This window comes from Phaenicophaeus curvirostris, chromosome 12 (genome assembly GCF_032191515.1).
Source record: "Phaenicophaeus curvirostris isolate KB17595 chromosome 12, BPBGC_Pcur_1.0, whole genome shotgun sequence".
NCBI classification, from domain to species: Eukaryota; Metazoa; Chordata; class Aves; order Cuculiformes; family Cuculidae; genus Phaenicophaeus; species Phaenicophaeus curvirostris.
Genome location: NC_091403.1, coordinates 6,724,063 through 6,740,971, shown reverse-complemented (window position 1 = coordinate 6,740,971; position 16,909 = coordinate 6,724,063). Strand labels below are relative to the sequence as shown.

The window sequence follows — 16,909 nt, the reverse complement described above, 5'->3', positions numbered from 1 at the left end:
CTTCTAAATCATAATGTTCTTTCTTTCTCCTAAGTACAACCAACATAGTTGATCCTTGGCCAACGTAGTGTCTCTGCTGTGAAGAGGTGACCAGATTTACATGGAAGTGAATGTACAGGCTAAGGTGCCAAAAGTTTAATGTTCCAGCGTCTTCCTGCGAGCGTGATGGAGTGAGGATGGGGAGGAAGACCAGGTTGATAAGTGCAATGTACCCGCATCCAACTCCTCTGAGCAGTTTCCGTGAGCTCTGACTTAATCTCCTAAGCTTCTATTTAGGTTTTCACTTCTGTGTAGGAATGCAGCATTTCTGAAGTGCCTGCCTGCCAGAGGGGAATTTAAGGTAAAAACGGTAGAACCAACTTCTAGGCAGTTTCACTAATTGCAGCCTGTTATAAATTTAACAGATGAACTGTCAGTTTCTTGAAGGTGTGTGATCACCACAACCTTTTCATGGATTCTATACTGGCTATAGAAAAAAAATAATCTCTAAGGTGCTAAGCTAATGTACTGCATTTCATTGCTCAATACGCTGCTTCTTTGTTTACAGTTTCCAGGCTTCCTTATTCCTTTTATCACATCTTTGATAATATTGGACTGAGGTCTAAACTACATCTTTGATGTGCTTTTTATATATTTGTATTTACTCAATGGTTATTGTAGGAGGCATGGAAGAATTTTTTTTCTTCTCAGAATCTGCTTTCAGTGAGTTAAGCTTTTGCCTTCAATAAAACCGGTCGTTTTATTAGTTTTTTCCCACAGATGTCTAATTTGATAGGCACAGTAGGACTGAAATAATACTTTTTATCGCTTGAAATTTCTAGGTGTTTCATAGCTTCGAAAATAAATTCTGTAACTTGAGAAGCTAAACACTTGTAAGTAGTTCAACTGTCTGATGTAAGATTTTTAAAGAAGGAATATACATATAGCACTTTCCTTAAAGTTTTTTGGAAAGCATCCTGATTTTTCTGGGTTGTTGGTAGATTTTCCTCCTGTTCTTGTGACTCTCTGCATCATGCAGTCCTCATATCATCATACTCCTTTTACATTGTTAAAACCATACATAAAATCTTCGATTTTCTTTTAAGTCTCTCAAATCACACTTAGATTTTATATTGGCTGCATTTCTGTTGTGTGACATAGCTGGAGGAGGGCACATCTGGGCAGCTTTGCTTATATGCTTATACCTCTTGCCTGTCAACCAGATGTTCAAAAAGATATTTCGACCCTGAAGGCTGGTGTTTGCGGGGTGCGTGTTGGCCAGCGCTGGTTGCAGAGTCACCTCCACCTTTCTTGTCCTGTTTATTCCACAAAAAACAAGTTCACGGGTGCCAGCCACCTGGCCTTTCTCTGGTTTGATCCTTTTGGTGACAGTTTTAGTGGCAGACAACGGTCTGTTTATTTGAAAGGTGTGATGCAAAAAGATCACTGAAGCTGAGCAATTCCTAAGAAAGCAAATAAAAGCATCAGCACAGAGGTCAGAAGTCAGGGAGGGGACACAGGCAAGTTGTGATCTTTCTCTGGTAAGTTTAATTCACACCTTTTGCTAAATGTAAATGATAGCTTAGGGAAAAAGCTGCTTGGAATATGTAGTAAATTATGTTGCCAGGATACTTCCTGATCATGTTAATTAAACTGTCCCACAGATTTGGCTTAATTACTGTGCAATTTGCATATTGTAAAGGATGGTGCATGTTACTAAAGAAAGCTCCTATTCTTTTAGCAGAAAGAACATTGTACATGAATTAATTTCCAGGGGGAGGAGCCTCTAGATTCATATGATGATGTATCTTGAAAATAAAGTTAAGGTATTTGATAATGAACTGATATATTTCTCATTCCTCTTTACAAGATTACATTTGATGCTTGTTCCACTGAGTTCCTTAGAGACCTCATCCCAACAGCCACCTTCTTGTTGGCTATTTCTTTAATTACGAGAACAACTCTTCCTTTGAAGGTGGTGGGTGGCCGAGCAGACATTAGCTAAGTGGCATGAAGTGGCAGAATATTTATCTTGAAGAGGCCCACGTTTGGTGCTGTGTGTGCATTGTTGGTGCTGTACTTCAGAATCCTCTTGCGTTAAGCTCACTATTAAGCTATCAGTTTCTCCTTTCCTTTTGTTTTGTTCTGTTTTTTAATTTCTGACATGTCTCTGGCATCCTGCCTCCATCCAGTCCCAAGGCTAAATGGAGAAATGCAGAAATATCCCTTTGATTTTCCAGTCTGAGGGCAGGTGTTGCTGGTGGACACCCTGCTTGTAGGTCTCAGGCCATCCCAGGTGCCTGGCAGGGTGGTGGGAGTAGCCACGTGCCTTTGTAATGCTGAAAAAAGAGGATTTTACATCTACATTTCTGCCAGGGTAATTTCATAGCTCCTAAACCTGCTCTTGCTTTGAGTTCGGTGGAGTTCCTGCAGTGATGTTTAACTGCAGGACCATGATAGTGCTTTGGAAAAAGAAGAAAAACATCAAAATTCCTGCAGGAAGTAAGGCAAGATATAAACTGTTTCGTTTTGGGGAAAAACTCACCTGAATGCAACAATTTCCCAATTTAGACTGCCAACTGCTTTGGCTGATAGGATCCTGTCGTTGCTAGGATATGCATTTCCAATGTGGCTTCTACATTTTAATTAATTTTTGATCTGTTTTTAAACAGGTGATCATAAACAGCACAATCACACCTAACATGACCTTCACGAAAACGTCGCAGAAGTTTGGCCAGTGGGCGGACAGCAGAGCAAATACCGTGTTTGGTTTGGGTTTTCCCTCGGAGCAGCAGCTGACAAAGGTACTGAGGCTCACTGGATTTCTGCAAAGACTGTCTTGTTTCTTATAAATGAAGAACTGTGTATACCCATCTGGTCTTTCCTGAGGTGCGTGCTTCTGCAAGTCCTCTTCATCTGTGCAAGCTGCCCTTCTCCTATAATTACCCGGTGCCTCTATATACAGAAGCAGGCAATATTACAAACTTTGCGGTCAAAACTCTAAATCAGATCTGGGCACTGTCAATGGTACTAGTGAGGTTGTCTCAATGGTATCTTGCCCAGTGTGGCTGAAAACATTTTTGTTTTCAGGTGTTTACAGAAACAACCTGAACTCTGAAGTATTTTTTGGTATCTCCCTGCCCTGTGTGCTTATTTCAGTTGAAAGTGGCACCAAAACCAGAGAGAACCACTGATATGGCAGAATTGTTGGCATTAGGGCTGCCTAATGTGTCTGAAAGAAGAGAGTTGCTGTCCCAGCCTCAGAAACATGTTTTGATGACTTGCTAACTTGATAGTTAACTGAGATGTAGCAGGTGTCGGTCCCTGGGTCTTGCTGGTACTCCGGTTTTACAGATACCACTGTTGGTGGGGCTGCTCTCAGCAGGCTCAGTAAACTGATCTGGTTTAAAATAATACTGCATTTTGGACATTTAGGCTCAGTAATGATATTTGCAGCCCTGACTCAAAGTGGCTTTATCACAGACCTGAGAAGGAGGTGATGAGTTACAGCAGAGGTGGAGGATGAGTAGCTGGGGAGGTCTCATGCCAGGTTTGCTGTCAGAACTGTGTCTCAGAGCTGCACCCCAAACATGGATTTGGTATTAATGCAACACTTCCCTGGATCAGGGATTAGCTACAACAGCAGGCTTGTAAAGTCTAGAGTTGCCTCTTTTCATGGATAACCAGTAGTTTACAATATTTCCTTTGCCATTAGATTAGTGGTCTCCCCAAGTGCTCATCAAAAGCTGAGATGTTTGTTTGTTCATGCAGTAAAAAAACATCTTCTTATTTAACACATAGGTTGACACTTGAAGCATGGCTGCTTGGCACTGGATTTTGTCTGTTAACTCAACATTGTGTCCTTGGGCAGGGCACATGGTCTCTTATGTTGCTGTCCTCTTGTGTGCTCCGATATGAAAAGAATCAGGAGAACAGGGTATTTCTTGTAGTCTCTAAAATAGCAAAGGCAGACCATTGCAGTAGAAGGAGGACCTTTCCATCAACTGAATTGTTATAGGAATTTGTTTTCCTGAATCTGTCATACTGTGGTTCTGCAGTTTCCGGACAACTGCTTTTTTTGCAAGTATTTCTTAAAGATAAAGCATGTTTTACTTTTCACATTAAATTAGTTTTGGACTTGGGTTGTCCGTAAAGGTGCCATGGCAATCATCTGCTCTTATGGGATGCTAAGGCCACACAACTGTTTTCTGGAACTAAGGTTCTAGAGCTGGTTATGTTTTATGATGCTTACCCAAGTGCAGAGGACTGCTTATTTCACCTATGCATATTCTCCACTCTCGTGGCTAAGATGTGTTTATGGTAGTTAATTAAGTAATATGGAAATATGGCAGGATTAAAATGGATCGAGGGGAATGGTTTGTTTTTAGTAACAGATAAGCATGATATAGAATCATAGAATCACCAGGTTGGAAAAGACCCATCCGATCATTGAGTCCAACCATTCCTAGCAAATACCAAACCATGCCCCTCAGCACCTTGTCCACCTGTCCCTTAAACACCTCCAGGGAAGGTGACTCAACCACCTCCAAATAAAAGAACTGTCACCTTTGGGTAGTAGTTTTTAATCCCAGATTACTGAATTTGCACCTCTGCAACGTGATGAGTGACCACACGGTACCTCACTGCTGACTGGGGTTAAACATACGTCACACATGGAGCCGTGTGATGCTGAAGCTGGTGCAGGAGATAAGAGGTGTAGTGAGGCACAAGGTACATTTGGAGGTCCTTGCACCCTAATCAGAGAGATATTAACATATTCTCTACCAAAGATGTACTTCAAATAAAACTTACACTGGTATCAGAAAGAGCTCTTTAACATGCACGTGTCTGGACTAGAGGCAGTGTGGAAACACCTATGAACAAAGGAGCTTGGGCACCAGGTGTGCTTCTCTCCAGATCGATTTGCGTATCTGTTTGCACTGCAGATCTACTGAAGAGCCCATTACCAACAACACAGCCTCCTACTTGCAGGAAAAGCTTCCCAGCTCAGCAGGAAGACTTTTTCTTGTTAGTATATTGAAGGGGAACTTAAGGGGAGCACTTCTCAAAGTGGGTCAAGATGAACTAAAAAAAAAAAAAAGTCTGACAGTTATCTAGCTGGAAAATATTAGAAAACCTGGTTTATTACCACCGTGCAAAGTAATGGGACAAAGAAATCCCTTACCATCCATGCTCCTCAGTTTAATTATTGGACTATTAGTACAAAAGATCAGAGATGGTGGAGAGATTACAGATGTCTAAATGTATTGGGAATAGTAAAATCAAGTTTCATTTTATGTTGATGATATTATACTCTTATAAAAGATATAAATTAAAGCTTTCCAGTTTTACTGGAAGTAATTGAAGCTTTTAGTCAGGAGCTGACCGGGCACACTAAAACACCTCTTAACCAAAGTTCAATAGCCCTGACTGAAAATAAATAAATAAATAAATAAATAAATAAAGCTCAAAAATGTCTACTGAAAACAATAAAGAATAATGAGACTTGAGAAGAGCTTAACATATCTAAAAACATCTATGTTTTTAAGTATATTGGTTGGCCTAATAAAAGATGTTGCCTCTTCTCCTTCTCTCGAGATACTTAAGCATTAATCCTTACCTACAGGGAAAAGCAGTTCAAATTAAATATGAGCCATTAATGAAAACTGCATTCAGTGACCTAGTAGCCTAATTACTGTTCACACTGATTGGGAGAATGCAAGCTCATGTCCTGCTCAGGGTCCTTTTCCTCCTCTTGCAGAACTCCAGACCCTCCTTTACCCCCTTCCCACTCTGTGCCTGTAAAAGGTTTCAAGAAGTTATTGAAACTTTGCTACGGCCAAATGGAAACAAGAATTGAAAGAGAATTGCTGGTGTGCCTGGGTGTGATGAAGAGGCAGGGCTGGTGCTGTAAAAGTAGTGATGTGTTTTGCACGTGAAGAAGATAAGTAAAATTTCTGCTATCATTGAAGGTGCTTCGGTGCTGATGTGCTCTCCGAGGAGCTGGAGGTAGTTAGGAGCATAGGTGAGAAAACCAGTAAACCCAGGCTTTGCACATCGTTTTGTTACGTGTGGGCAACACTGGACTTTCTTTCTGTGCATGCGTGTTCATCATGTGTGTGGTATGTGCCAGGCACTGTGTCACAGGGGAGAAACCTTGGAGCAGATCCTGCCCCCAGCATGCAGCACGGACCCCCCAGTCCAACCTGCATCAGTGCTGGCAGCGCCCTGGCTGTGCTACAGCAAATTACCAGCCACTTGCTGGAGTAAATAGCCTTGTTTGCTGCCAATCTGCCTGCTACTGAGGGCTCAACCAGAGAAACCCACACAAAACCACACGTGCGTTGTGGGTCACGGCACCCATCGCATCAGCCACCCTGCTGCGAACTGAGAGGCCGATGAAAAATTTATGAGACTGCTTTGGGTGGGAGCAGCTGTTTCATCTGACACTGGCACAGTTTGACAGTAGGAGACATAAAATATTATGCCAGATCAGGAGCTTAAAATTTATGCATACAAAATAATGCTTTTTAATGTAGAAAATGTTAAGATGGTCTGTTTTATATATCTATACATTTATTTTTTTTCTCCAGGTGACAAGCTGGCTGCAGATTTGAACAGCCTCTAAATAATTTGTGATAGGCACAGTAGCATCTTTGAGTCCCCATTACATCTCACTGGCCAAGACTCATAATCAAACCAGAGCTCGTGGGCTGCAGCAGCCTTAGACTAAAAGCCTTCACAAGCGTTCGTAGCTGCAAATCTTTTCCATATTGCAGCTTGGCCTCACAGCTTCCTACAGCGTGGGAAGGCATGTCATATAATCCATGATGGACTGTTGGAGTGGTGTTTAGCTGGTGTTTCTCCTACTCCAGTCTTTTTTACTAATTTTGGGGAACTTGGGTGGAGAACAAGGGTGGAGGAAAGGGAAGATGAAGGGAGTGAAGATAGATGGAGGAATATGATAACTTTTAAAATTTGTGTTAGGTATTTATACACAGATTGCCCCTCGATGCCATATTTACCAAGTTTTCATTTTCTAAATAGAAGACTATTTCACTTTTTGACTAGGAATTCCATATTTGAAAAGCACTCTGTGTTGTTGCAGTAGTTTGATAGCTGGAAGTTTACTTAGATCCTGGTGGTGGCAACATGATGTTTTAATATCAATGAAGTTGTGTTTGGGACAGAAGAACTGAAGAGAAAGCATCACTCTGATTTCTGCCAGTGATTAGAGACTGTGGCCATGCCGTCACTCTCGCAGGCGGCCTCAGGAGCTTTGTAGCTTCAGGAATGTCTGGTCTATTGCTGTAGAAATTAGCGTTGGTAATGCTGCACGAGTTTGGGCTGTCCCCGTTGCGTTGGGTAATCAAGTGAAAGGCTTTAACTTCATAACAAGCCAAGTGATCCTCTGTAGCTTTCAAAAATAGACTGTTAGTAAAATCTATTAGGTACCAATTAGCTAAGAATAAAATAGAAACAGCAGCAGAACTAAGTCTTTATGGACTGACTGTTCCCAAGCATATAGGGTGAACAGATACCAAAGACAGTATTTCATCACTGTTTCCATTACAGCCGTCTTTAAGTTTGTAATGAAGATGAAAATGAAGGTGATATTTTGACTTTTAAAGCTGAAGATCTGTCACTAAGATGTCAGGAAAATTCAGTTTTTGATACCTGTTTGTAAAAGCAAATATGTTAAATACATGTGTTGGTAAACTAGAGACATGACTGAGCTCTATCATGCAATGAGATCATTATCAGTCTTATATTGAGGGTTTGCTCTGCTCAGTCATGTACAATTTTTTATTATGGAAGTGTTGAAAAATGTCCTTTTTTTTTCTCAGCTCACATAATTTTTCACAGCAGTCTCCTGTGTGCTTTATGAAGATAGCTGCAGAAATAAAATTTGATAGATCACTTCCAATTCTTTTTGTCTTTTCATATTTCATATAATCTGTGAAGAACCCTCATAAATTTTTCATACTTGCCCATAAAGATTTATTGTAAATGAGAGACTCAAATGAGACCCTTTACTATTTGCAAGAAACCTGAGTGTAGAACTTACTGTTGGTACAATATTTTAGAAATAACCCATTTGTTACAGTGGTTTTGTCACAGCAGGAGATACGTTTTGTGTAAAGTTGGAGTTAAATCACTTAAGGTGAAAATATAATGTAGATGTTCCTGATGATCTTTATAGCTTTACAAAGGTAATCAAGTCATTTGTGCATGTGGTGATTGCATATGAGATCAGATAGCAACTGCTGCCATCCGAGAGCACCTGCTTTGCATATGCAGCTTCAGCTGTTGTATAGAAAACAGTTGGATTCAAGAGATCAATCTTCATTCATAAGCATCATCACGGATCCTAGTCTACACCCAAAATTTCTCTTGGTTGTGAGAATGTGCTCATGCATGGTGTTTAAGAATGATGTATGTGTGTTTGTTGGAAATTTCCATTTGCATGTGTTTTACAAAACACAGGTGCCTCCGTATATAAATCCAGATTTCTCTTAGATCAGTTGGAGAAGATTTGTTTTATCAATCTTTGTAGTCCCTTACAGAGAGAATACTAAGTACCTGCTGTAAAACTAAAAGATAGAAGATGAGATTAGTAAGCGGATAATGATTCTTCCCATTCCTTGACTGTAAAATATGATGGCTTTTTCATGATTTCATGTACAAATTTGTCATAAGTTTTCCGAATTATCTGAGGCAAGCCTTTAATTCACAAGCTGTGTGATAAAATACATCTATTTGTATTTTTACTTGTAATAAGTCATTCCTTTCTAACATTTCAAGTTTCTCAAAGCTTGGGTAAGCAAGACCTTTCTGCTTTAGCAGAAAGACAAAGTTACCGTTCTTATACTGGATATATCTTAATTAAAAAAAGAAGTTATGAATTATGCCTTTTCTTCCATCTTTGTAATCCTCCTTCTAAAACTTAAAATACTGTTTAAAGTGTTTAAAATCGTGCACCACTGACTGCCTGTGGTAATACTTGTTTTGCAAAAGTGCGAGGCTGGCTTTGGAGCAGATATCCTACAGTGACTTGTAGAGAATGGTGTTATTGCTTTTCCACCTTTATCTTCCCCTTCCCCTGCCTCCCCCAGTTTGATACAACCCTCTTACAGGAAGCATTTCCTTGATGTCTGCTACCTGTATTTTTACCAGTAATAAGAAAATTAGACCAGAAAAGCTGTGTTTTCATATGGTCCCACTGTACATTCAGATCTACCTTTTTATCCTTTTTTCTGTCTTGATAATCTCTTGCTCACATCCTGCAGATGTCTCATGAACTCATTTGCATTCTTTAATTTAATTGACTTGCTCTTAGGAATAGAAGACATTGATAATTTTTTTTATCCAAATATGTCTTTTATACTTTCAACTTTAATAGACCATCAACATCGAGTGAAAGAGTAGAAAATAAGGAGGGGGGGTGGGTGGAATAAACAAAACTAAATCAAACCAGAAGATGCTTCCATGATTCCAGGAGAGAATTTATGGATTTTTACTGTGATCTGCCAGAGTTATAGACATGTCACCCTTCTAGAAACACTCCCTTTCCTTTTGAAAGAGCTTCCCTGACAAAGAATTAAAATGTTTTTTCATGCCAAAAATTTTTAATTATCAGTATTAGTTGTTCACTTTAGGAGATGTATGAACCCTATAAATAGTAATCTGAATAGTTTAATAGATGATAAACCATTTTAATAAATATCTGTCATGCTTTTCTCAGTTTGCAGAGAAATTCCAAGAAGTAAAAGAAGCTGCCAAACTAGCAAGAGACAGATCTCAAGAGAAAATTGAGACCTCAAGCAATCATTCACAGGTTTGTAATTTAGCTTTAATACCTATGAGCATACAGGATAAATAATTTAAAGTTAAATTTTCTAATGGACTGTACCAGCTTCTGACAGTGAGGTTTAAGTATATAAAATGAAGATTGCCAAAGGTAATTGTCAGCTGCTGGACATTAACATTGTCAGAAGAATATTTTTCATCCATCCATGCTCTTTACCTTCATTTATGTCTAATTTTTTTTAGCAGTTCTTGAGCTGTTATAACTTTTTTAGTAGCAGGGAAAGCAATACATCCTTTGATTTGTACTGTTACACATACTTGGAGTCGTTGGGAAGTAAGTCAGTGTAGTGCTTCAGCAGACAGTGAATAAGATTCATTGAGATGCTTTTTCATAATCTGTCTGATCTACCTCTGGAGGAGTTCAGTTTGCCAGCGGAGACACTGATTTTGTGGCCGTAGTGTTTCCTTGCCTGGGTGTGACTGATGGGAGGCTGTGGTGTGGAAACAGAGACAGTGTTTTAGGAGGAAGCTTGTACTGGACAGTTCACTTTTCTAGGTATCACACCTTGATACAAGTGCTTCCATGCCCAAGGAGATCTAGGTTTCTTACAGATTGAAGGAATTCAGTGTTGTCCCAGTGAATGGCTCACTCTGGCTCTGTGAATGGCTCACTGTAATTTCCTACACGTTACATTAGGTAAGAGTGAACCATGCTCAGCAGGCATGCTTGCCCTGGGCTAATGTTTGGAGGAAAGGTAGACAAATTTTCATCAGAGAGAAATTCCGGCACATGTTCAGGAAAAAAAGTTGCTGAATGCGTTTAGTCTTGCAACTAACCCCCTTTGTGGGGTCCACCAATATTGATCTGAGAGGCTGACTTTGGATACTCATTTTTTAAAGCCTTTGGTCACAGCCTTTATGGTTCACTTTCTTCGTTCTCTGTTAGTGATCAGCACCAAGCAGTCTGTGAATGGTGTCTCTTCGGGGGCGTGGTATCTTTTTTTATTAATTTTGGTTTGGACTTTGTGTACTTGCAGGCACACCGTATTGCTTCATTATCTTAAAAATAAACAAAACAGCCTTTAGAAAACACAAGCCTTCTCAGCTAAAACGCTTTTTTTTTTTTTAACCCTTTAAACTTCCATTTTGTCTATCATAATCTTTTCGTTCTTTTAAATAGACCCGTTTTGCAGCCAAGACATAGAGGGTATGTGTTTATTACCACTGTTCCGCCAGGAAAGCATACACAGCCTAGGTCTCTGCAGGGTGGCGTGGGATCAAGACTACAAAGAAATTGGTGTTGTGGTGACGCAGGAGATGCCCAGCGTTCATTTGTGTGTTGTGCTGCAGGAATCTGGACGTGAAACACCATCTTCCACTCGAGCATCTAGTGTGAATGGGACAGATGATGAGAAGGCATCACATGGAGGTCCTGCTGAGGCACATCTCAAGTCTGAGAATGATAAATTAAAAATTGCTCTAGCCCAAAGGTGAAGTTCCTTTAATACCTAAATTGCATTGGAATCGTGTGCTGTCATTATCTGATGGCTAATGATATTAACAGAATTTATTCAGATGCAGTTGCATTAATTTAAAATGATGCAGCAGAATAGATGAATGAGCAGATTTTATCAATTACCTCCCAAAATCCAGTTGAGAGATATTTACCATTTAGTTTTTTCCTGATCTAGTTTGTGATGAAATAAGATGTCTCTTATTCTGCTGATCCCAACTCTTATAAACACCTTCACGTCTGAAGTTTTAGAGCCACAGAAATAACATTAAAGCCACGGGGGAGAAATTGCTACTGATAACATGCAAAATGAATCTCTTCTTCTTCTTTGAGTTTGCTGCATTTACTTTGATGAAAATAGATATGGAAATTTAAAATTATAAAAGGGAATGAACCCAACCGTAAAAAGTTGAAGTGAGAAAAATCATTTCACTGGGCTGCTCAGAAGTCTTAGCAGTATGTTTCTAAAGTGTTGGTGGACAATGCCCCTTGAAGTCACATTTTTTGCTATATACTTTGATAAATTCTTTGAAAATGTTGAGAAGTGTAATTTGCAGCTGTAGTGAAAATACAGACGTTGGAATATGCAAAGTTCCAACATTAAAATAGAACAAGTCTCTGCTGGGATCTTGCCTTGTCTGCATCTTGCATGTGAATGTATCTGTGAATGAAAGAAAATCTAACAGGATCAAGCTACTCTTAAAAAGCTATTTAAAGAATAAGGCAGCAGCACCATAAGCAGCATTACTCAATGAGCAATTATAAGGTTACATATATTACATTTGCTGTACATCATCTCTCTTTAGTGACATTTCAATGGCATAATCTATTTCAAATCATAACTTTTGCTCATTCCTTGTGCTGAAGACCCCTCCACAGGCCAGTAGCAACTAGCACATGGGGACCTTCAGAGCCTTCCTTCCATTTACTCTCTAATCTCATGCTCTACACTGCATCTTGAGGCTTTGGGGAATGAGCAGCTTAGTTCTTCAGCATTATGCAACACTTCTATTTTCCAGACTGAGCATGAATAAAAAATCAAATATAGGTACTGTTAATGGAGTTGATAGACCCTTTTGTTTGGCAGACACAGTCAAATTAAGGCTTGTGTTCTCCTTAGGGGAGCAAATGGCCAAGGGCAGGTACCTGCATCTGAGTATGTTTGGTCTGATAGACAATGGATCATTGGTAAACACGCACCATGGGTGGATGCGTTTGCAGTCAGGTGAAGAATGATGATCCGTTGGATTGTAAGGTAAAGCCACCTAATGTCACCTCATTTTTTTCTCAGTTCCTGCAATGTGAAGAAATGGGAGACGGAGCTGCAGACCCTGCGGGAGAGCAACGCCAGGCTGACCACGGCGCTGCAGGAGTCCGCAGCCAGCATCGAGCACTGGAAGAAGCAGTTCTCAGCCTGCAAGGAGGAAAATGACCAGCTGAGGAGCAAGGTAGCAGAGCATACCCACAGGAGAGACGCTTCTTCAGTTAGCTGCTCCTGCCATTGCTCTTTCTCTTGGATTTCTGCTACTTTATCTTTGTGTCTGTTAGGAGATGGATCTTGTCTTTGAAAGGGAGGTGGACGGCGGGGTTGAAGCAGCTGCTTCCCTCTGTGCCCAGCAGGCAGGGAAGTTCAAAGGGCTGAAGATCAGCAGGCAGACTGGTGCTGCTGCAGCAAGTGAAGCTCTGTGCCTCTTGATTTGGGAGGCTTGGTGTTGGCCGGGGTTGCTGGCTGGTGCGATAAAACAGAAACATTTTAAAAGTGGGAGTACTATTGCATATCCCTTTCAAAGCTCCCTTAAATATTGCCAGGCGATGAATGAGTAGAAGGTTGTGGCCTGGTTACCCACAGGAAGCCAAGCTGGAAAGCACTCTGGATTAGAAGTAAATCCTGACATCAGGCAGGGGAATGAGGGTGTGAGTTACATCCTCAGCACTGTGGGCTGTGAGCGGGGTCCTCCAGCGGTAACACGGGGCACATGTGGTCCAGAAATCTGCCAAGGGGCATCATCAAAATCATTTCCCCTGCATTACTGAGCACAGTGTTTCTCAGTAGTGTAAGATCAATAGGTGAGCAGCAGCTACAGCAGAGAACAATTGAGAAATTCAATTTTTTAAAGCCTCGGTTTAGAGTAGTCGTTGGCATTGCCCTTCAAATAATACTGTGCTGTCTGTCAAGAACTGGTAGCAGCCCCACACAGCACTGGCACCAACTTGGGCATGGAGTTGGGGGGGGGGCTGGTTTCCATGAGCACCACTTCCAGGGATAATGTCACTGTATTCATTGTGTGTTTGAAAAAACTGGGCACTTTCCCTGCCCGCTTAGATGGATCACTGAGACATTTGGTGTAGGAATCAGATTGTATCAGTTTGGTGAGAATTTTTTTATTTTTATTTAGCGCTTGCTTTCAAAAAGGGGAAGAAATTTTTTTATCTTTTTTATATAAGTACACTGCAAAGAGTATTTCAGTGTTGGAGGTGACCTGGGTTGCCTCTCGGCACTGAAAATCCATGTGGAGCAACCTTTTCCCCAGACAGATACTCTCTACCTATTCACGTATATTTTAGGTGTGCACAGTGATAATTCAGAGATCAAATCAGACCTATATTAACTGATGTTACTGTAACAAATTAATAGTAATCGTTACATGATTTGAGTTCCTATAGCCAGTCTCTTTTGGATAGAGGAAAAGTGAGAGACTGGAACAGTGTATAGCAATATATTGCATAATTTGCTGTTTTCTACTAATTACTAAGTACTAATTTGTATTTTTTTACTTCTCTGTACTGTTGTAGGGAAAATTGGTTCTCATTAACATTAACTGATGAAACGTGCCACATCTCAATAGCTGTAGCCTAGATATGAAGAGATTATCGAAACAGCTGCCTTACTACAGCTGCAAAGTCATCGTACCGGTGACTAACCAGGCTGTGCAGCAGTGCTGTCTGTATAATGCACTGTCTTTTTTTTATGCAGAGAGGCTTTCTGAGCTTTTCCCCCAAGTAGGTTCCTTGCTCGATGCTCATGCTGCAACACTGCAGTGCCCTGGGAAGTTCCTTCTCCTTTATTAATTGGGTCAGGATTTTTTGCATATTGCTCTACCTTCAAATGGGGGAAGTTATAATCCCAAAGCAACGTGAAGCTGAGAATTAAAGTACATACTTTAATGAGCTTGCCTGTCGGCCTGTGGGAAGTGCATCTCTTGGGAGCTGAGTCCAGAGCTGGCAGGAGGAGGTATGGAGAAAGCAAAGCACGTCCCTGGGTGAGAGAACAAAGCAGTGTACATTGCTCTGAACTGTTTCTTCCTCCAAAGTTTTGATGTTGTGTCCCTCATACTCCAGCTAGAATAATAAGCAGCCCCAGAGGAGGCAACGCTGGGAACGCTGAAGAGATTTCTTCTCCTTGCTGCATTAAGAAAACCTATCCCTTATAGTCTTGTGTTGGTTTCATAGAAGTGAAGTGCAGATTTTATCCTCAGCCCCACATATTTTAGCAGCTCAGTGTTTTGAGCATTCTTGGGTAATTATCTGTGATACTGTGCAAGAGAGAATACACAGTCCCAGGGCTTACTAGTGCTTGTGTAAATTGGCTGGTTTTAAGGGAAGAAGCAATAGAGTTCTTGCAGTAAATCAAGTGCTGTGATCTAGGAAACAGATCCACGGCAAATTAAAATTGTCCATGCTTCCCTTTGATGAGTGAAGCAATCCCCCTTTACATCAGCCGTGATCTGCCCCAGATTTCCAAAAATTTGAAGATTTTCACTGTATGTCTGACATTTCTTAAAGATTGAAGAACTGGAGGAACAGTGCAATGAAATAAATAAAGAGAAAGAAAGAAACGCACAGCTGAGTAGACGTCTCCAGGAACTGGAAACAGAGCTTCAGGACAAAGAGCTGGTAAGTGCCTGGAACACAGAAACTCTGTCTGCTTCTCACTTGGAATGTAGATTTATGGACTCGCTCCCCTACAACTGGAAGAAGCCTAGTGCCTCAGTGCCATTTCTAGATTTTTCCATGTACAACTCTTCAGCAGTAATTTGATAGAGTTCCAGAGTCTCAGTTTCATGATGTGTTATGTACCGTGACAACACACATTAATTTGGGAGTGGTTAATGAACACAATCCTTGTACATATACAACATTTTGCTTCTAAAGAAGAGCTGGAGTGGTGAAACAAGTTCCCAAAGCCAGACAGACCTATGCTGAGAACAAAGTTACGGTTGCCAGTCCCCATGTCCTGAGTTCCCACAGGCATCAGGACCGTCATTAAAAGCTATAATTTACAAAATAACTTGGCATTGGTGTAACAAGTCCTGCTTCTTTATCTGGATGGCTTGTAGTCTTCAGCTTTGCTGGTTTACAGTCTCCTTCTGATCTCAAGATTTATGCCAAGAGTGAGAAATTTGGATTAATTTAGAGTACCCCAGTTTGTAGTTTTTGACATACAAGGTGTTCATTTTTCTAAGGAGAATGATTTTGATGACTTGGGGCCCCTGAACAGTGGGGAAAATAATGGGATCCTTGTTTTATTCCTTTGTTACAGTGACCAAATGCCATGTGCTGGCTGAAGAGAAAAAGCTGTCAGCAGGTGCAGTAAAGTTTGCCATGTGCCATTACAGCATCTCTGCTGGTGCTCTTAAAAGCAGTGCTGTTAAGGGGTTTTAAGATGGCACAAGGAAATATTTTAGGGAGATGGATTTTGATGCACTGTTATAAATATAATATGTTTTTCAGCCTCATATTTCAAAGGAAAATGTCATGCTTTCTTCCTAACCTTTCTGTGGTAATAGCATGTATAATAACCTTATTCTCTGCCAGCGTTTCCCTCAAGATTCATATTTTTATGGTACCAAATGAACCAGAAAATTGATTGACTTGTGAATATTACATGCCTATCTTCCATTTACACTGACAATATAGTAACTTGTTTTCCCACTGCATGCTTACATTAGCAGCTTCTTGATTAGGTCTAAACCACCCATAAGTAACCTTTTCGTGGTTTGCAATTCAAACCAGCATGCAGCCTGCTTATGGCCTGTAAGGGAAGCTGCCAGTATTCTCTTTATGAAGGAGAGAGATGTTTAAAGACATAGGAGTCAGGACAGAGCTATCTAGTGAAATATTTATATTCATATATATAACATATGCCTCATACCATATATATAGTATGCATACAAATATGCACATACTTTGTTATACTATGTAAAGGAGGTTTGCAGTATAGTAATGTGTATTTAGGATAGCAAGTAAGTACGTATAAGATATTAATATTTTGAGATGTGAGCCCCTAGGCATTATTTACATATGTACAGATACATATGCGTGGGAATCAGGGCGGCTTGAGAGAAAGCGTTGTTGTCTTGTTTTGTGGAAGAGCTCAACCTATGGATTGTGCTTGAAGTTCACCTATCAGGGAAGAAATCATGTTTCGTAGCCAAGGAATCTGCTTTCAGATAGGACTGGTTTTGCTGTCCTGTGTCAGTACAGCTCAGAGAGGATATACTCCTGTTTACTCTTGAGACTGTCACCCACACGAGCAGTTTCTGGAGGAGGCTCCTCCACTCTCTTCAAGGCACAGTTTTTCTTGGACCTCAAAATGTGCTTTCTCAG

General features: G+C 40.5%; 1 protein-coding gene across 2 annotated transcripts in view; it reads left to right on the top strand.

Annotated features, from left to right (window-relative positions):
- Positions 1 to 16,909, top strand: part of HOMER2 (homer scaffold protein 2) — a 324,814-nt gene that overhangs the window by 37,872 nt on the left and 270,033 nt on the right. For both annotated transcript variants that reach the window (XR_011338307.1, XM_069867011.1), the window contains exons 3-7: positions 2,652 to 2,783; positions 9,725 to 9,817; positions 11,140 to 11,279; positions 12,594 to 12,750; positions 15,086 to 15,196. Coding sequence is in view for 1 of the 2 variants with exons in the window: in XM_069867011.1 (XP_069723112.1) it covers positions 2,652 to 2,783; positions 9,725 to 9,817; positions 11,140 to 11,279; positions 12,594 to 12,750; positions 15,086 to 15,196 (633 nt within the window). In the remaining variant the exon portion in view is untranslated. The remainder of the gene's footprint in view (positions 1 to 2,651; positions 2,784 to 9,724; positions 9,818 to 11,139; positions 11,280 to 12,593; positions 12,751 to 15,085; positions 15,197 to 16,909) is intronic.